General features: G+C 43.4%; 1 protein-coding gene across 3 annotated transcripts in view; it reads right to left on the bottom strand.

Moving 5' to 3' along the window:
• Positions 1-15049, bottom strand: part of st8sia3 (ST8 alpha-N-acetyl-neuraminide alpha-2,8-sialyltransferase 3) — a 93504-nt gene extending 78455 nt beyond the window's left edge. The window contains exons 1-2 of one of the 3 annotated variants that reach the window (XM_055664028.1): positions 14931-15049; positions 13998-14080 (exon numbers count right to left, since the gene is read on the bottom strand). In XM_055664028.1, coding sequence (XP_055520003.1) covers positions 13998-14062 — 65 coding nt within the window. In that variant the 5' untranslated portion in view covers positions 14063-14080; positions 14931-15049. Of the gene's footprint in view, positions 1-3209; positions 3360-13695; positions 13873-13997; positions 14081-14930 lie in introns of those variants that run through there. The other 2 variants (XM_055664417.1, XM_055664278.1) reach the window with 2 other exon arrangements.
• Positions 15050-21735: the final 6686 nt, after the last annotated feature.

Genomic DNA, 21735 nt, shown 5'->3' with positions numbered 1-21735 from the left:
ATACTGCATCTGCCATGCATTTGCCCACTCACCCTGTCTATCCAAGTCACCTTGCAGCCTCCTAGCATCCTCCTCACAGCTAACACTGCCCCCCAGCTTTGTGTCATCCGCAAACTTGGAGATGTTGCATTCAATTCCCTCACCCAAATCATTAATGTAAGTTCCCCTATCCAAGAAAAACATCCACAAAAACTCATTCATACCCATCGCCATAAACAGCTTAAATAAAAAATGAACAATGGACAAATTAACCCTGACGCATTGTCACTTTACACGTATCCACAACTTTTATCTTGTCTATCTTTACAGTTTTTAATTTTTATATTTGCTTTTAAGATCTATACACACTGTGTGTGCTTGCAGAAATCTGTGTTGTATGACTGCTTATCAGTACATTGTCCTGTCTGTATGTTGAGCCACGTCAAAGAAGATTTTCTGTTACGACAGACAATAAAGTTTTCTGAATCTGAATTGAATTGTAAATAGCTGGGGTCCCAACACTGAGCCTTGCGGTACCCCACTAGTCACTGCCTTCCATTGTGAAAAGGACCCGTTTACTCCTACTCTTTGCTTCCTGTCTGCCAGACAGTTCTCTATCCACATCAATACTGAACCCCCCAATACCGTGTGAGGACTGTCATATGCTGAGAGAGAATGGGCTTGTACACTCTGGAGTTTAGAAGGATGAGAGGGGTTCTTATTGAAACATATAAGATTGTTAAGGGATTGGACATGCTGGAGGCAGGAAACATGTTCCCGATGTTGGGGGAGCCCAGAACCAGGGGCCACAGTTTAAGAATAAGTGGTAAGCCATTTAGAACGGAGACGAGGAAACACTTTTTCTCACAGAGAGCAGTGAGTGTGGATTTCTCTGCCTCAGAGGGCGGTGGAGGCAGGTTCTCTGGATGCTTTCGTGAGAGAGCTAGATAGGGCTCTTAAAGATAGCGGAGTCAGGGGATATGGGGAAAAGGCAGGAACGGGGTACTGATTGTGGATGATCAGCCATGATCACATTGAATGGCGTTGCTGGCTCGAAGGGCTGAATGGCCTACTCCTGCACCTATTGTCTATTGTCTATTGTCTATTGCGACTAGTGGTGTGTCTCAGGATTCGGTGCTGGGCCCGTTACTGTTTGTCATCTACGTCAACGATTTGGATGAGAACATACAGGGCAAGGTTAGCAAGTTTGCTGATGGTACAAAAAGTTAGTGAAGATGGTTGTGAAAGATTGCAGCAGGAACTGGAACGATTAGCCAGGTGGGCAGAGGAATGGTTGATGGAATTTAATACAGAAAAGTGAGAGGTATTGCATTTTGGGACATTGAACAAGGACAGGACCAACACAGTAAATGGTAGGCCTCTGGGTAGTGTTGTAGAGCAGAGGGATCTAGGAGTACAGGTGCATGGTTCCTTGAAGGTCAAGTCGCAGGTAGATAAGGTGGTCTAAAAGGCTTTTGGCACTTTGGCCTTCATCAGTCAAAGTATTGAGTATAGAAGTTGGGAGGTCATGTTGCAGTTGTATAAGACGTTGGTGAGACTGCATATTGAATATTGTGTTCAGTTCTGAGCACCATGTTATAGGAAAGGTATTGTAATGCTTGAAAGGGTTCAGAAAAGATTTACGAGGATGTTGCCAGGACTAGAGGGTGTGGGCTATAGGGAGATGTTGAGTAGTCTGCGTCTCTATTCCATGTTGCGCAGGAGGATGAGGGGCTTTCTTACAGAGGTGTACAAAATCATGAGAGGAATAGATCGGGTAGATGCACAGTCTTTTGCCCAGAGTAGGGGAATCGAGGACCAGAGAACAAAGGTTCAAGATGAAGGGGAAAAGATTTAATGGGAATCCGAGGAGTAACCCTTTCAAAGGGTGGTGGGTGTATGGAACAATCTGCCAGAGGAGGTAGTTGAGGCGGGGACTATCCCATTGTTTAAGAAACAGTTAGACAGGTACATGGATAGGACTGGTTTGGAGGGATATGGACCAAATGCAGGCAGGTGGGACAAGTGTAGCTGGGACATTGTTGGCTGGTTGTGGGCGAGTTTCCACACAGTGTCACTCTATAACTCTATGAGTCTAACAGACAGGTGGACTGCAATGAAACTGTTGCACGCTGCAATCCACAGGCATTGAAGCAACAATCAGAGCTCCCATGGAAACAATCTGATCTTCACAACAAAAGTCAGATGATGGCTCGCTGACCCATTGTGCTGCAACGGGTCATCATTTATGATCAGATGCGTCATCATTATGCTGAAGTCACCAAAGTGGTTGTGTGTATCGTGCCTCCACTTCAAATATACTGGGAAGGATGCACCAATCCCAGCACAACATCCAGTACAACCACTACATCGTTTGTCTTTCTACTGCATTCAGTATTTCATTCTTCTCTTGCCATCACCATTAGTATCACCTGATGTGGTAAAGAAGGCATGTGGTATGCTTGTCACCATTAGTTGGGGCATTGAGTATAAACAATCAGGAAGTCATGATGCAGTGATATCGAGCGTTGGTTATGCTGCAGTTGGAGGATTACAGGTACATGGTCACTGCAATACATTAAGGATGTGGAGGCTTTGGAAAGAGTGCAGAGGAGGTTGACTATAATGCTTGTTTAAGAAGGAACTGCAGATGGTGGAAAATCGAAGGTGCACAAAAAAACTGGAGAAACTCAGCGGGTGCAGCAGCGGGTTCAGTCTGAAGAAGGGTTTTGGCCCGAAACGTTGCCTATTTCCTTCGCTCCATAGATGCTGCTGCACCCGCTGAGTTTCTCCAGTTTTTTTGTGTACCTTTGACTACAATGCTGCCTGGATTAGAAGCCATTTAGCTACAAGGAGAGGTTGGGCAGACTTGTTTTCTCTGGAGCGTCAGAGGTTGACGGAAGGCCTGATTGAAGTTTATAAAATGATGAGAGGCATAGATAGGGACGATAGTTTTTTCCCCCAAAGTGGAAATGTCAAAGACTAATCCAATCCAATCCAACTTTATTTGTTAAGCACTTTAAGACAACCAATGTTGAACAAAGTGCTGTACAGTGGAATAAATAAGACATCATAAACAGACAACATAACAGAACATAACATAACAACTCACATAAAGCGCAAAAATACAACAATAAATTAAAAGACGTAAAACATGAGTAAAAATAATAACCACGCAATAAAGCAATCAAAAAAGAAATTAAATCAAGTAAATAAAGTCGACCTCTTACTGTGTATAAAAGGCCACGGAGAAGAGATGGGTTTTTAGAAGTGACTTAAAAACAGACAGTGAAGAGGCCTGTTTAATATGGAGAGGCAGATCGTTCCATAATGTTGGTGCCGACACAGCAAAGGCACGGTCCCCTCTGAGCTTCCGCTTAGTTTTAGGCCCACTCAGGAGCAGCTGTTTATCTGACCTGAGAGAGCGGGCGTGGTGGGCATAGCTTTAAGATGAGAGGGGGAAGTTTAAAAGAGATATGAGGGGCTGGCTTTACAGGAAGGGTGGTGAGTGGATGGAACCGCAGCCCAGGGTGGTGCCGGAGACAGATATGAAAGTGGCAGTTGGATAGGCTAGGCACTTGGACCTGCAGGGAATGTAGTTTAGCTTTAGTTTAGAGATATCATGCGGAAACAGACCCCTTGGTGCACCGAGTCCATGCCAACCAGCAATCCCCATACATTAATACTCTCCTACACGCTGGGGACAATTTACAATTTTTACCGTTGCCAATTAACCTGCAAACCTCTACGGCTTTGGAGTGTGGAAGGTAACCGGTGCACCCGGGAAAAACCCACATGGTCACGGGGAGAATGTACATAACTCATTGTCAAGTACGAACCCGGGTCTCTGGCACTGTACGGCAGCAACTCTAATGCTGTGCCACTGTGCTGCGTAGCCATATGGATTATGTGCAAGCAGATAAGGGTTGGTCAGCATCATATTTGGCACACATGTTGTGGGCCAAATGGCCTGTTCCTGTGCTATGTTCCATGCACCTGTAAATGGCTGAGCAACCTCACTCTCAAGGAAGCCAGCATCTATGCTTCTTTTTCCCTCTATCTTGGCTGCAGGTTACTGGTGCTCAGTACCTTACTTGTGTCGATCCTGCTCCTCTTAAGTCACAATAGATCAGTACTGGGGCTGGTGGCTGAGAGGCTGTTTTTTACTTTTATCATGACTGTCTTCTGAATGTCATAAAACATGAAATAGTACAGCACAAGAACAGGCCCTTCGGCCCACAGTGTCCATGCCAAACATGATGCCAAGATCATCACTTATCTACTTGCACATAACCCATATCCTTCCATACCCTGCATATCCATACGCTGATCCAAAAGTATTTTAAATGCCCCTATCGTATCTGCTTTAACCACCACCCCCTGCAGCGGGTCCAGGCTCCCACCTCTGTGTAAAGAAACTCGCCATACACATCTCCCTCTCATCTTAAAGCCATGTCCTCTAGTAGTAGATTTTTCCCATCCTGGGAAAAAGATTCTGACTGTCTACCCTTATTTATGCCTCTCAAAATGTTATATATTTCTATCAGGTAACCCCACAATCTCTGGCGTTCCTGAGAAAACAATTCAAGTCTGTCCAAACTCTCCCTTTAGCTAATACACTCTGATCCAGGCAACATCCTGGCTAACCTCCTCTGCACGCTTTCCAAAGCCTCCACATCATTACTGTAATGGGGTGACCAGAGCTGCACATAATACTTTAAATGTGACCTAACCAAAGTCATAAAAGCAGCATCTTGACTTCAATAAAGCTGTGTCATGATTTATCTGATACGTGGAGTAGGGAGAGAGCAAACGAGGCATGCTTATATCATTTGCTGCTTATAAATCAAATGAGTGTGCAAATCGAGGGAGACCTGAAATATGAGAAAGAGAACAATGTTTTGTGGATACCATCATATTCAATGCTTTTGCCCTTGCAAGGATGTCATTGCATTGGAAAGGGGACAAAACATGTTTAATATTTGTTGAAATTGGATAATTTAAAAAGGGCCTGAGGAACACCATTTTTAGGCAGATATATTTTAGACAGAGATATAGAATAGAATAGAATTACCTTTATTGACATTCAGGCCTTACGGTCTGAACGAAATTTCGTGCCTGCAGTCATACATACGATAATACAATAATAAACAACATTAAACACAAATTAACATCCACCACAGTGAGTCCTCCAAGCACCTCCTCACTGTGGTGGAGGCAAAAATCTTAGGGCTGCAGTCTCTTCCCTCCTCTTCTCCGTCTGCGCTGAGGTGATACCCCACCGGGCGATGGTACAAACAGTCCCGCGGCTCACCGAACCCCGCAAACGGGCCGGCTCAAACACCGCGGCCCGGGGTGGTCGAAGCTGCCGCCCTCCAGTCCAGCGAACACAGCCGCTGGCCCGCGGCTGAACCCCGGACTCAGGTCACCGCCGCCAGAACGCCGTATAGGTTGCTTATACAGAACGAGCTACCAGAGGAAGTGACAGAGGTGGGTTCAATTATGACTTGTGAACTGCACTTGGACAGGTACACAGATAGAAAAGTGATATGGGTGAGGTGCAGGCAAGTGGGACTAGTAGATGATGTGGATGTCATGAGTGAGATCAGGGTAAAGTTCTGTAGAAGTGATGTGTGCAAAGCTTTGTTGATTTAGGTCGGTAATAAGGACAAGGAGCATGTAACATTCTCTAGTTGGCAGGATATCCAGATGGCAACCAATTATGTCTATTAACCTCTCATGAGACTACATACTTTTGGGGACATTGAACCCCCAGCTTTCATCTGCTACGTTTGCTTCTGGTATGTTTCTGCAATCACAAGGTTCTCCTCAGATGTGGGACATTCTTCCACTTTTCCTCCTCCTTGGTGCAGTGTCCATAAACATTCTTTCATTGACTGCTCCATTTTTGAGTTTTCCCAGTCAACTTTGGTTGGGAAATGTCTGCCCGCACCTAGTGCTTCTTCTTCTTATCGAGTACACACAAGATTAGAAGTTGTGCAGCCAGAGCTGACCACACTTCTCGGCATCTTCATGCAATGGTGTCTGTCTTGCGCTTCTTGTGCTTGGAGGTGGAAAGATTAGTGGAAACAGGGCCGCGACGTGAACGCTCTTCCCTCGACCCCAGCTCTAGTGCTAGCTACTGTACAATGCATTCCCCTTTAGGGTTACAGGATGACCTCAAACATGCTAGCTTTAATTGGTGCTAATTGGTGTTCAATATATTGGCTCCCACTTGGTGACCAACCATTGAATTGTGTGATTAGTGCCAAGTGGGAGTGCAGCTTGACCTTACATGGAAGGGATGTGGATGAGATGCATATTGCAATCCTCATGTCTATTTTCAGGGTTATTAGATATAGCATCGGAGCTCTACCAAGGCTGGTTAAAAGATGCATTGTTAGGTATCCAAAATTGAAAAGTGTTTAATTCTCCAGTGTTAAAATAATATTTTAATGTAGAGGCCAAACAAATATGGAGTTGGCAATGGGAAATTGTGGATTTCTTTCTTTGTTGAGAATACAATCTGCAAAACAGGAATAGATTGATTGGAGATAGGCACAAAAAGCTGGAGAAACTGAGCGTTTAACTCTGGAGTGATCTGAAATGTCATCTATTCCTTCTCTCTAGAGATGCTGCCAGACTTGCTGATATACTCCAGCTTTTTGTGTCTATCTTCGAATTAAACCTGCATCTGTAGTTCCTTCCTACACAATAGATCTGATTGGCATCTGAGGACAGTTCTCTGCTTCTTTGGCTTAAAATAAACAGCTGTTTCAGCGGTAATACGCAAAGTACAACAAAGTATCTTTCTACAAACAATAATTTGCGGGAGCTTTAGGCCAAATCCTGACCCGTTTGGACAGCACAAGACTCATGATGCCAACAATAGATACAAAATGCTGGAGTAACTCAGTGGTACAGGGCGCATCGCTGGAGAGAAGGAATGGGCGACGTTTCAAGTCGCAGCATTTTATGTCTATCTTTGGTGTAAACCAGCATCTGCACTTCCTTCCTACTCATGATGCCAATGTTATTTTACTTTGTGATAGTTGCCTCATGGGTTATATTTTATTAAGTATTTAGTTGTTTGGTATGAATTGTCAAGAGACAGAGGAGCGGCTTATATCCTCTAATTCACCAGATGCTTCGTTCATTGTCTATTGTGTCCGAAAGAGTGTTGAAATGGAATAGAAGCCTTATGTAAAATCAAGTACGTTGCCTGGAAAACTGAATATTGGCGATTTATTTTTGCAAAATCGGAGGGAACTGTCCTAAGATTCACTAAGGATTTGAAAAACCTGTTGGGTCATTAGTCAAGGCTGCTTATTTAAATAGTGATATGATGCAGAATAACAGGATTTGATTGATATCTTTAATAACCAATTTCCTCTAGAAAGATATTGAGTCAATGGCTAACTCAATTGGAGCCATGCCTGCCCTGGAGAAAGAGTGACATTTATCTGCAAAGAAACACATTCCCTTAAACTACCTCCATGGGAAATTGAAGGCTAGCAAGCAGTGGATGCTTCTCTGTGAAGTTCAGAAAACAATTACAAGTAGAACCCTACAAATGAACCCTCTAACTCTCTAATATTCTACCTACCAAGATGTTGTGGCCATTGTGGAAACGTGGTTGTGGGAGGGACATGAATGGCGGCTCAATGTTCCAGGGTTTCAATGTTTCAGACGCGATCGAGAGGGAGGCAAGAGGTGGAGGAATTACACTAATGACCAGGGAGACAGTCACAGTGGCACTCAGAGAGGATATAATGGAGGGTCCATCTACAGAGGCAGTATGGGTGTAGACAGCTTGGAAATATGAAAGGTGCAAGCACTCCAATGGGATTGTACCACAATAACAAATGGAGATAGAGGAACAGATATGTAGACAGATTATCAAAAGATGCCAAAGCAACAGGGCTGTCTAACTGGGTGATTTTCCCCAATATTGATTGGGACTTGCTCAGTGCAAATGGGTTAGATGGAACAGAATTTCATGAGGTGTATCCAAGAGGATTATTGAAACAGCATGTGGACAGTTCAACCTAAGAAGGTAACATACTGGACCTTGTGTTGGAAAATGAGACTGGCCAGGGACTGGTGTTTCAGCTGAAGAGCTTTTTTGGACAGGTGCTTTTGGTGGACCTTGCGGGAAGGCACTAAATTAGAGTAAGGCAACCTACAATTGTTAATTAGGTGGAGCTCGGAATGTACACTGGAAGTAATTGTTGTTGGGCAAGACTACATCTGATATGTGGGTATATATTAAAGGCCAGTTGATCAATATTCAGAACAGGCATGTTCCAGTAAGGAGGTGGGATAAGAGTGACAAAGTAAGGGAATCTTGCATTTCCAAAGAAGTTGTAAATTTAGTCAAAAAGTAAAAGGAAATGCATGAGATTAAGAGGTTGAATTAGGTAGAGCCTTTGAGGAATATGAAGGAAGGAGGAAATAACACATGCAGATAATTAGAATGGTCAAAAAGGGGCTATCAAATGGCTTGGCAAATCAAATTAAAGAAAATCCCAATGTTTTTTATACCCATATTTAAAACAATAGGATAACCAGGGAACAGGTAGGAACGTTCAAGGATAAAGGAATTAATTTGTGCATGGCGTCTGGGGATGTAGGTGGGAAACTAAACAAATTATTTATATCTGCAAAAGTCAAGCGAGTCAAGAGTCAATTTAATTGTCATTTGGACCCCTGGAGGTCCAAACGAAATGCCGTTTCTGCAGCCATACATTACACACAAATAGACCCCAGACACAACATAATTACATTTAACATAAACATCCATCACATAACTGTGATGGAAGGCCAAAAAAAACTTCTCTCTCCACTGTTCTCCCCCCCCCCCCCGATGTCAGAGTCAAAGTCAAAGCCCCCGGCTGGCGATGGCGATTGTCCCGCGGCCATTGAAGCCACGCCGGGTGGTGCGAGGTCGCACACCGGGTCTTGGTGTTGGAGCGCCCGGTGTGCGCTCGCAAAGTCCCGCGGCCGTTCCAGCCACGCGGGGCAATGGTGTTAGGCCCCGCTCCAGGAGCTCTTCGACCCCGCAACTCGGGCGGGGGAAGTCGCCGTTGCAGGAGCCCCGAAAAGCGGTCTCCCTCCAGGGAGCCGCGGGCTCCCGGTTCCCGCCGTCCGCAGACCCGCAGCAGCAGCCTCCGACTCAGCAGCGGCATCGGCAGCAGCAGCAGGAGCAGCGCTCCTCCACCGCTCCACCCGCTCCGGTCTCGGCCAGCTCAGCGACAGCAACGGTGAGTCGGCACCAGAGTCCCCGGCTTCTTCCCGTTGGAGGCCGCTCCTCGTTGCGGCCTCAACGACACCTGAGACCCGACGAGAAAAGGTCGGGTCTCCAGTGCAGGGAGAGATTCAAAAGTTTCCCCTCCCACCCCCATCCCCCCACACACACACACCCCAACATAAAATAACAAAAACTACATAAAAACAGACAAAAAATAATAAAAACGCGGACAGGCTGCAGAGGCCGCTGCTGGCCAGAGCCGAGCCGCCTACCGGAAAAGCCTTTGACAAAGTCACAAACAAGAGATTAGTGTACAAAATTAGAGCGCATGGTATTCGGGGGAAGGTATTGACATGGATAGAGAACTGGTTGGCAGACAGGAAGCAATTAGGAATAAACGGGACCTTTTCATTCTTTTCAGAATGGCAGGCAGTGACTAGTGGGGTGCCATAAGGCTCGGTGATGGGATCCCGGTTATTTACAATACATATTAACGATTTAGACGAGGGAATTAAATGCAACATCTCCAAGTTTGAGGATGACATAAAGCTGGGTGGCAGTGTGAGCTGTGAGGAGGATGCTATGAGGCTGCAGGATGACTTGGATAGGTTGGGTGAGTGGGCAGATGCATGGCAGATGGCAGTATACTATGGATAAATGTGAGGTTGTCCACTTTGGTGGCAAGAACAGGAAGGCAGATTATTATCTGAATGGTGTCAGACGAGGACAAGGGGATGTGCAACGAGACCTGGGTGTGCTTGTACATCAGTCACTGAAAGTAAGCATGCAGGTACAGCAGGCAGTGAAGAAAGCTAATGGCATGTTGGCCTTCATAACAAGAGGAGTTGAGTTTAGGAGCAAGAAGGTCCTCCTGCAGTTGTACAGGGCCCTGGTGACACCGTACCTGGAGTATTGTGTGCAATTTTGGTCTCCTAATTTAAGGAAGGACATTATTGCTCATGAGGGAGTACAATGTAGGTTCACCAGGTTAATTCCCGGGATGGTGGGACAGACATATGATGAAAGAATGGGTCGGCTGGGCTTGTATTTACTGGAATTTCGAAGGATGAGAAAGATTTTTATAAAAACACATAAAATTCTTAAAGGATTGGACAGGCTAGATACAGGAAAATGTTTCCCAATGTTGGGGGAGTCCAGAACAAGGTGTCACAATGTATGAATAAGGGGTAGGCCATTTAGAATTGAGAGGAGGAAATACATTTTCACCCAGAGAGTTGTGAATCTGTGGAATTCTCTGCCACAGAAGGCAGTGGAGGTCAATTAACTAGATGTTTTTGAGAGAGTTAGATATAGCTCTTAGGGCTAATGGAATCAAAGGATATGAGGAGAAAGCAGGAACGAGGTACTGATTTTGGATGATTAGCCATGAGATTGAATGGCGGTGCTGGCTCAAAGGGCCGAATGACCTACTCCTGCACCTATTTATTTATTTGTTCTATGTCATCACCAAGGGGAATGACATGGTGGACAGTAAGATCAGTGGTGAACACTAATATGCAAGGGCAGTTTGAGATTAAGAAGGAGTAGGTGTTGGTGCTCCAGAAGAGCCTTAAGATGGATAAACCCTCAGGACCTGATGGGATTTATCCCAAATTATTAAGCGAGGCAAGAGAGGAGATTGCGGGAGCCTTGACGAAGATCTTTGCGCCTTCTTTAGGCACAGGTGAGGTCCCGGAGCACAATGAGAGTAGCTAATGTTGTTGCTTTATTTAAGAAGGGAAGTAGAGAGAATTCAGTGAATTATTGGCTAGGGGGCCTCACGTCAGTGGCAGGGAAACTACTGGAGAGGATTCTTCGGGATAAGATTTGCTTCCATTTGGAAGAGCATGGGTTAATTAAGAACAATCAGCTTGGCTCTGTACACAGCAGGTCATGTCTTACTAACTTGATCAATTTCTTTGAGGAGATGATGAAGGTGATCGATGAAGGTTGGGCAGTAGATGTTGTCGACATGGATTTTAGGAAACTATTTGATAAAGTCCCCCGTGGTAGGCTGATCAAGAAAATTAAGATGCGCGGCATTAATAATGACCTGATAGACACAAAATGCTGGAGTAACTCAGCGGGACAGGTGGCATCTCTGGAAAAAAGGAATGGGTGACGTTTTGGGTCAAGACCCTTCTTCAGACTGATGTCTGAGGAGTGGGCGGTACAGAGATAAAATGTAGTCGGAGATGGGAAGACTGGTGGGAGAACTTGGAAGGAGGAGGGGCCATCAGTCTGAAGAAGGGTCTCGACCCGAAACGTCACTCATCACCTTTTCTCCAGAGATGCTGTCTATCCTGCTGAGTTACTCCAACATTTTGTGTCTATCTATGATTTAACCAGCATCTAGAGTTCTTTCTTACACATTAATAATGACCTGGTTGAATTTAGAACAGGCTTACTGATAGAAAACAGAGGGCTTTGGTGGAGGGACAATATTCAGGTTGGAGGTCTGTGGTGAGTGTAATTCCACAGGATTCTGTTCTGGGACAACTGCTGATAGTGATATGTATACATGACTTGATGTAAACATAAATTAGTTGGTTAGTACATGACACTAAAATTGCTGGGGTTGTGGAATGTGAGGAAGGTTGTCAAAGTATATATGGTGGAATATAGATCAGCTATAGAAATGGGCAGAAAATGAAGTTTAATTTGAGCAAGTGTGAGGTGTTGAACTTTGGGAGGTCAAATGTATGGCGGAAATATACAATTAATGGCATGACCCTGAACAACATTGATGTACAGATTGATACTGTGTCCAAGTCCATAACTCCCTGAAAGTGCCAACATAAGTAGAGAGAATGGAAAAGAAAGAATATGGTATGCTTGCATTCATAGGACAGGCATTGAATGCAAGAGTCAGAAAGTCATGACGCAGCTTCAGAGGACTTTGGTTGGGTCATATTTGGAGTATTGTGTGCAATTCTGGTCGCCACAGGGTGTGGAGGTTTTGGAAAGGGTGCAGAGGTGGTTTATCAGAATGATGCCTAGATTAAGTGGGTATTAGCCACACGGAGAGGGTGGGCTGACAAATAATTTTATCTGGAACGCCGAAGATTGTGGAGAAACCTGATAGAACTATATAATAAGGATGAGAGGCATAGAGACAGTCAGAATCAATTTTGATACTTAAATTTTGGAAAAATACAACCATACCAACTGTTAAAATGTGGATTAGGAATATGATGGACATAGCATGCCTTGAAGAAATGAGACGGACTAATAGATAAATATGACCAATTCTTAAGGAGTTGGTCTCCTTTCATCGACTTTTTGGAATCATGTGATGCAGCGGTACCGTAAAGATTGCTGATTTCAGTTCATGACGCGGATAGAGCTACATCTCCGAATACAGATTTGAAAAATTCTCTTTTAAGGGGCCTTCTCTTCTATTTCTACTTTCCACTTTTCCGTTTTATTTTTTATTTTTTATATACACACTTCACGTTTTTCTATTCTCTACCATCTATTTTTCCACTTTTTCCTCTTTCTATTGTTTTCTTTTTCTTGTCTTGCTTACTTCCTTTTCATAACATAAAACTAGAGGTTGTACATAGAATGGATTACGGTATGACATAGTTGGAACCTAAAATTAGGTTCCACTGTACTGTATTAACTTCTAATAAAATAAATAAAACAAAAAAGAATCAATTTTCCAGGATGGAAAATGAAATACCAAATGGGCATAGTTGTAAGGTGAGAGGAGCAAGATCAAGGGAGATTGTAATTTGTTTTTTACACAGATGGTGGTGAGTACCATCAATGTGCTGGTTAATTAGTTGCATTTAAAAGGTTTTTGGATAGGCAAATGAATATGCTGAAAATGTAGGGATATGGGTTCTGTGCAGGTAGATAAATAATGGTCTTAGCATCATGTTCGGCTCATACATTGCGGGCCAAAAGGCGTGTTCTTGTGCTGTATTGTTCTATTTTAAGAACCTTTATGATACTCAGTGGATTTGGTGATCTTATTGCACTCACTGTCACCCAGTAATTTGAGACAGATTAGTTCCCTAATGTATTTACATTGAACAAAACAAATCTGGAAATTCTCCCCAATCTCCTTACCAGTTTTTATCTTTTAACTACGAACACTAAAACAGTGTTTCTTTGTCATAGACACACATAGCAGTTCCTTCTTAAACACATAGCATGGATACTGGACCTTCAGTTCAACCTGCCCATGCTGACCAAGATGCCACATCTACACTAATTCCAAAAGCTCCGCATATGCCCCAGATTCCTCTAAACATTTCCTATCATTACACCCGTCCAGATGTCTTTTAAATAAGTCATACCAGTGAACCAGGTCCTTTGGCACAACTTGTTCATGCTGACCAGGATGCCCCATCTACACGTCCCAACTGGTTGGCCCATATCCTCTAAACCTTTGCTAACCATGTTGTTACAGTACCTGTCTCAACTACCTCCACTGGCAGCTCGTTCCATGTACTCACCACCACATAACAGCTTATTTTAGCAATATTGCCGAGGTAAAAGGAATCTCACAAAGTGAACGTGCAGCACAGGTCAAAGCCTGTAACTAATCATTTCTGTTTTTAAAGGTGTCCGTACATCAAAAATTACACAATAATCACTCGCTATGGTAAGCCACACGTCCTCAGTATTGTAATGAATGATTAATGAATATATTAGTAATTGTATTAATAGCAAATATGACTGATAATAAATAATTAATTACTAAAAGGAGAGAGAGAAAAAAGTTCTGCTGTTCATAGAAATGAATGTATGTACTTACGTTGGACTTCTTAATTTAATATTATGGGGCTTGATCGTATGTAGGGATGTCCATAGGTTGGACATTCTTAATCCGGGGACGGCCTGTAACAAGATATATCAAAGGTAATGTCAAAAGAGAGTATATAAAACATTGAAATAACAACAAAATTTACCTAAGCAAGAAATCCTATGTGCAGTGATTTTAAATCTGTGGAATTAAAATAAAATAAAAAAAGGTTAACATTTGAAGATAAGTGCTGATTTAGCAATGGTACTTACATAATCGACTAAGATTGTAATGCAAATCACGTAAAACACTCAAATGTAACAATTTGGCACCTCGTGTTTTTTGGCCAATTTGCCTGCACTAGTGCAGAAAGAGAACAATTCTGCTCAGGCTGTGTGAGGGCCGGCCTGCTGAATGACACAGCAATTCTCAAATTCTCGACTCGAACATCCTTCACACACAAAAAACAGACAAACTAGGCAATGGATCTATTTAGATGAAGCTTGACTAATAAGAATTATATAAATAAAACAGCTGCTGCAGTCAAAAATGTAGCAGCCATGGGGAATTAAATTGTTGTAAACCCTATACTAGATAGTATAGCTAAAGAAAAATGCTGAAATTTGGGAATCAAGTGCAATCATCAGCATACCTGAGAGTCTGGGCATGAATTATCTGTAATAGTTGTCTGATGTGTTAGATCCCCATTCTGCCCCTCCTGTGATGTGTGGGTGCTATTTCTAACGCTCAGACGTTTATTTACCTTCCTGTCAAAAAAAAGTTTATAATCTTAAAGGTGAATATTCTGCAAAATAACAGAAGTGAAATGATCTTATATAATACAGTCAGTCAGGTGCTGATGAATTCCCTCCGGAATTGTTTACTGCATTTACACCTCCCTTTTCCCCTGGCAGTATTTCACACGGGAAGTGAAATGTTACTCACGCATTAAGCACCGAGATCAGTTATCACAATCTGAGATGGAGAGAGTTTGAGTGGATTTGAATCAAGGCCCCCTGTGACCCAGTTGCTGTCAGCACATTGTCTATTCTAATGTCTGCCTTGCCTCCTGGCAGCCCAAGGACCCTACTTCCCTCAGAGCTGAGGCAATTTAAATGGATGCCTGCACTGCCAACAAATTGCTACTCTGAAGCAATAATTCTGTAGAAATTTGCAAGAACCTTGTGGTGATAAATGTAAACTCCCTTTATTTGTTGAAAATGTTTGTAACATTGCCCTTTCATTTTGATCAAAATGCCTATAATCTGCTGTCGTAACTTTACACGTCGATATTGAAATTGTGTAAATTGTTCTAATAATATGATTAATCATAAATATGTATTCATTGTAAAATAATTAAGTAACCTAATGAGCCATGATCTTCTACATTCCTTGTGAGGATTTAAGTTATGTTTATATTAGGGCATTATTCATGGCAAGATATTCTTCTTCATATTCTTAATTCACAAATTATATAATATGAAGAACATACAATCATTTGAGATCAGGGTTTCCCAGTCCATTAACATTTACATTTGGTTGGTCTAAATTAGACAGGCATCTTTTTGGACTGTCTCTACTCCAGGTGGGGTATGGGGCAGGGAGGGTCCTGGCCTATTTGGCAACATCAAGGGTGAAGACAACAATATGTTGAGCAATTAGGGCCGGCTCAGGTTTATTTGTGTCCTCTTATAGGAAGGAGATGAGGAGGAATTTCTTTAGTCAGAGGATGGTGAATCAGTGGAATTCTTTGCCACAGAAGGCTGTGGAGGCAAAGTCAGTGGATAGTTTTAAGGCAGAGATAGAGAGATTCTTGATTAGTATGGGTGTCAGAGGTTATGGGGAGAAGGCAGGGGAATGGGATTAGGAGGGAGAGATAGATCAGCCGTGATTGAATGGCGGAGTAGATGGGCCGAATGGCCTAATTCTGTTCCTATCATTTATGATCTTATGATTTTCTATTGGTTTTGTGTGATTTTCAATATAGAGACACAAGGAACTGTAGGTGCTGTTGTACAAAAACTCCCCCCTAAAAATGCTGGAGTAACTCAGCTGGTCAGGTAGCCGCTGGAAGAGATATGATGACAAGACAAAGCCTGGCAAATAATAGATGGATACAGGTGTGTGTGTTGGGGGAGGGGGGGGGGGGGGAGATAGTTGGACAAAGCCCAGCAATTAAAATTCAAAACGTATGAGATAAGGATAGGGATAGAGGAGGTAGGAATTACGAAGCCAGACCAAGATATATAGGGGTGATGCAACGAGTCCTGAGTGTCATGGTACACCAGTCATTGAAAGTAGGCATGCAGGTGCAGCAGGCAGTGAAGAAAGCGAATGGTATGTTAGCTTTCATAGCAAAAGGATTTGAGTATAGGAGCAGGGAGGTTCTACTGCAGTTGTACAGGGTCTTGGTGAGACCACACCAGGAGTATTGCGTGCAGTTTTGGTCTCCAAATCTGAGGAAGGACATTATCGCCATGGAGGGAGTGCAGAGAAAGTTCACCAGACTGATTCCTGGGATGTCAGGACTTTCATATGAAGAAAGACTGGATAGACTCGGCATATACTCACTAGAATTTAGGAGATTGAGGGGGGATCTTATAGAAACGTACAAAATTCTAAAGGGGTTGGACAGGCTAGATGCAGGAAGATTGTTCCCGATGTTGGGGAAGTCCAGGACAAGGGGTCACAGCTTAAGGATAAGGGGGAAATCCTTTAAGACCAAGATGAGAAAACATTTTTCACAGAGAGTGGTGAATCTCTGGAACTCTCTGCCACAGAGGGTAGTTGAGGCCAGTTCATTGGCTATGTTTAAGAGGGAGTTAGATGTGGCCCTTGTGGCTAAAGGGATCAGGGGGTATGGAGAGGAGGCAGGTATGGGATACCGAGTTGGATGATCAGCCATGATCATATTGAATGGCGGTGCAGGCTCAAAGGGCCGAATGGCCTACTCCTGCACCTATTTTCTATGTATGTCTATGTATCTATGTGTCTTCCTTAATGAAGGCAGATCCAAAGTACCTGTTCAACTCTTCTGCCATTTCCTTGTTCCCCATAATAATTTCACCCGTGTCTGCCTTCAAGGGACCCACATTTGACTTTGCTCTTCTTTTTCCCTTAACATATCTAAAGAAGCTTTTACTGTACTTCTTTATATTCCTGGCCAGCTTCCCCTCGTACTTCATCTTTTCAGCCCGTATTGCCCGTTTTGTTTCCTTCTGTTGTCCTATGAAAGTTTCCCAATTCTCTGGCTTCCAGCTACTCTTTGCTGTGTTATACACCTTTTCTTTTAGTTTTATTCTATCCCTAACTTCTCTTGTCAGCCACAGTTGCCTCCTACTCCCCTTAGAATCTTACTTCCTTTTTGGAATGAAATGATCCTGCATCTTCCAGATTATGCCCAGAAATTCCTGCCATTGCTGTTCCACCGTCATTCCTGCTAGAATCCCTTTCCAGTCTACCTTGACACTTCCGATTTAACCTTCTCCTTCTCAAATTGCAGATTAAAACTAATCATATTATGACCACTACCTCCAAGCGGTTCCTTTACCTCGAGTTCTCTTATCAAATTTGGTTCATTGGACAACACTAAATCCAGAATTGCCTTTTCTCTGGTCGGCTCCATTACAAGCTGCTTTTAGAATCCATCTCGGAGGCACTCTACAAACTCTCTTTCTTGAGGTCCTGAACCAACCTGATTTTCCCAGTCTACCTGCATATTGAAATCCCCCATCACCACAGTGGCATTACTTTTGTTCCATGCCAGTTTTAACTCCTGCTGCAACTTACACCCTACATCCGGGCTACTATTTGGGGTCTGTAGATAACACCAATTAGTGTCTTCTTGCCTTTACAATTCCTCAACTCAATCCACAGTGACTCTACCTCGTCAGTCCCTATGTCTTCCCTTGCAAGGGACTGAATTCTATCCCTCACCAGCAGAGCTAACCCCCCTCCTCTGACCACCTGTCTGTCCTTTCTATAGGATGTATAACCCTGAATATTAAGTTCCCAGGCCCGATCCTCCTGCAGCCACGTCTCAGTAATCCCCACAATGTCATATCTACCAACCTCTAACTGAGCTCATCTACTTTGCTTCTTATACTTATATTATTATACTGCATCTGCCACGCATCTGCCCATTCACTCAACCTGTCCAGTTCACCCTGCAACCTCCCAACAACCTCTTCACAGTTCACACTGCCACCCAGCTTTGTATCATCCGCAAACTTGCTCGTGTTACTCCTAATTCCCTCTTCCAAATCATTAATAAATATGGTAAACAGTTGCAGCCCCAACATCTCCAGTTTAAATTCCATTAAATTCCATTTGGAATATTTTGGAGGACCAAGAAACCAAGAAATTGAGCCTTGCGGCACTCCACTCGCCATTGGCTGCCATTATGAAAAGGACCCCTTCACTCCTACTCTTTGCTTCCTGCCTGTCAACCAATTTTCTATCCTCGTCAACACCCTAACCCCAATACCATGTGCTCTAATTTTAGTTACCAGTCTCCCGTGCGGGACCTTATCAGAGGCTTTCTGAAAGTCTAGATACACTACATCCACTGGCACCCCTTAATCCAAAAAATTCCAGAAGATTAGTCAAGCATGATTTTCCTTTCATAAATATATGCTGACTTGGACTAATCCTTTTACTGCTATCCAAATGCCCCATTATTACCTCTTTAATAATTGACTCCAGCATCTTTCCCACCACCGTAGTCAGGCTAACTGGTCTGTATTTCCCCGTTTTATCTCTCGCTCTTTTCTTGAAAAGTGGGATAACTTTAGCTATCCTCCAATCCACTGGAACTGATCCTGAATCTATTGAACATAAGAAAATGTTCACCAATGTGTCCACTATTTCTAGAGCCACCTCCCTGAGGATCCTGGGATGCAGACCCTGGGGATTTATCATCCTTCAGTCCCATTAGCCTACCCAATACTATTTCTCGCCGAATGAAAATTTCTTTCAGTTCCTCTACCCCCTGAGATCCTCTGTCCTCCAGTACTTCTGGGAGATTGGTTGTGTCTCCAACATCTCCAAGTTTGCGGATGACACTAAGCTGGGGGGCAGTGTTAGCTGCGAGGAGGATGCTAGGAGACTGCAAGGTGACTTGGATAGGCTGGGTGAGTGGGCAAATGTTTGGCAGATGCAGTATAATGTGGATAAATGTGAGGTTATCCACTTTGGTCGCAAAAACAGGAAAGCAGACTTATCATAAATATGTATTCATTGTAAAATAATTAAGTAACCTAATGAGCCATGATCTTCTACATTCCTTGTGAGGATTTAAGTTATGTTTATATTAGGGCATTATTCATGACAAGATATTCTTCTTCATATTCTTAATTCACAAATTATATAATATGAAGAACATACAATCATTTGAGATCAGGGTTTCCCAGTCCATTAACATTTACATTTGGTTGGTCTAAATTAGACAGGCATCTTTTTGGAATGCCTCTACTCCAGGTGGGGTATGGGGCAGGGAGGGTCCTGGCCTATTTGGCAACATCAAGGGTGAAGACAACAATATGTTGAGCAATTAGGGCCCGTCTCAGGTTTATTTGTGTCCTCTTATAGGAAGGAGATGAGGAGGAATTTTGTTAGTCAGAGGATGGTGAATCAGTGGAATTCTTTGCCACAGAAGGCTGTGGAGGCAAAGTCAGTGGATAGTTTTAAGGCTGAGATAGAGAGATTCTTGATTAGTATGGGTGTCAGAGGTTATGGGGAGAAGGCAGGGGAATGGGATTAGGAGGGAGATCAGCCATGATTGAATGGCGGAGTAGACAGGCCGAATGGCCTAATTCTGTTCCTATCATTTATGATCTTATGATTTTCTATTGGTTTTGTGTTTTGACTTTATCATATTTTAATTTAAGCAATTAATTTTCAATATAGAGACACAAGGAACTGTAGGTGCTGTTGTACAAAAACTCCCCCCTAAAAATGCTGGAGTAACTCAGCTGGTCAGGTAGCCGCTGGAAGAGATATGATGACAAGACAAAGCCTGGCAAATAATAGATGGATACAGGTGTGTGTGTTGGGGGAGGGGGGGGGGGGGGAGATAGTTGGAAAAAGCCCAGCAATTAAAATTCAAAACGTATGAGATAAGGATAGGGATAGAGGAGGTAGGAATTACGAAGCCAGACCAAGATATATAGGTGGCAAGATGGAGGGGAGTGGGACGCAAAGAAGAGAGGGGTAAAAGTGGGGGGAAAAGGAGCGGGAGGGTTTGTTTGTAAAATAGTTACTTAAAATTGAAGATTTCAATGTTCATATCATTAGGTTATAAGCTACCCAAGCAGAATATGAGGTGCTGTTCATCCAGTTAGCGTGATTTCACTTTGGCAATGGTGGAGGCCCAAATAAAGAAAGGTCGGTAGGGGAATGGCAAGAGGAGTTAAAATGGTTAGCAAGCGGGGGATTTGGCAGACCTTGGTGGACTAAGCACAAGTGAAACATAGAAACATAGAAAATAGGTGCAGGAGGACGCCATTCGGCCCTTCGAGCCAGCACCGCCATTCATTGTGATCATGGGTGATCGTCCCCAATCAATAACCCGTGCCTGACTTCTCCCCATATCCCTTGACTCCACTAGCCCCCAGAGCTCTATCTAACTCTCTCTTAAATCCATCCAGTGATTTGGCCTCCACTGCCCTCCGTGGCAGGGAATTCCACAAATTCGCAACTCTCTGGGTTAAAAGGTTTTTTCTCGCCTCAGTCTTAAATGGCCTCCCCTTTATTCCAAGACTGTGGCCCCTGGTTCTGGACTCGCCCAACATTGGGAACATTTTTCCTGCATCTAGCTTGTCCAGTACTTTTATAAGTTTCTATAAAAATCCCTCTCATCCTTCTAAACTCCAGTGAATACAAGCCTAGTCTTTTCAATCTTTTCTCATATGACAGTCCCACCATCCCAGGGATCAATCTCATGAACCTACGCTGCACTGCCTCAATCACGAGGATGTCCTTCCTCAAATTAGGAGACCAGAACTGTACACAATACTCCAGATGTGGTCTTAGAGGAGCCCTATACAACTGTAGAAGAACCTCTTTACTCCTATACTGAAATCCTCTTGTTATGAAGGCCAACATTCCATTAGCTTTCTTCATTGCCTGCTGTACCTGCACGCCAACTTTCAGTGACTGGTGTACAAGGACACCCAGTTCTCACTGTACCACCCCCTTACCTAACCTAACCCCTTTGAGATAATAATCTGCCCCCTTGTTTTTGCCACCAAGTGGATAACCTCACATTTATCTATATTATTATACTGCATCTGCCACGCATCTGCCCATTCACTCAACCTGTCCAGTTCACCCTGCAACCTCCCAACAACCTCTTCACAGTTCACACTGCCACCCAGCTTTGTATCATCCGCAAACTTGCTCGTGTTACTCCTAATTCCCTCTTCCAAATCATTAATAAATATGGTAAACAGTTGCAGCCCCAACATCTCCAGTTTAAATTCCATTAAATTCCATTTGGAATATTTTGGAGGACCAAGAAACCAAGAAATTGAGCCTTGCGGCACTCCACTCGCCATTGGCTGCCATTATGAAAAGGACCCCTTCACTCCTACTCTTTGCTTCCTGCCTGTCAACCAATTTTCTATCCTCGTCAACACCCTAACCCCAATACCATGTGCTCTAATTTTAGTTACCAGTCTCCCGTGCGGGACCTTATCAGAGGCTTTCTGAAAGTCTAGATACACTACATCCACTGGCACCCCTTAATCCA

This window comes from Leucoraja erinacea, chromosome 1 (genome assembly GCF_028641065.1).
Source record: "Leucoraja erinacea ecotype New England chromosome 1, Leri_hhj_1, whole genome shotgun sequence".
Classification (NCBI taxonomy): Eukaryota; Metazoa; Chordata; class Chondrichthyes; order Rajiformes; family Rajidae; genus Leucoraja; species Leucoraja erinaceus.
Note: the sequence above shows the minus strand (reverse complement) of the source record. Positions and strands in the feature narration are given on the sequence as shown.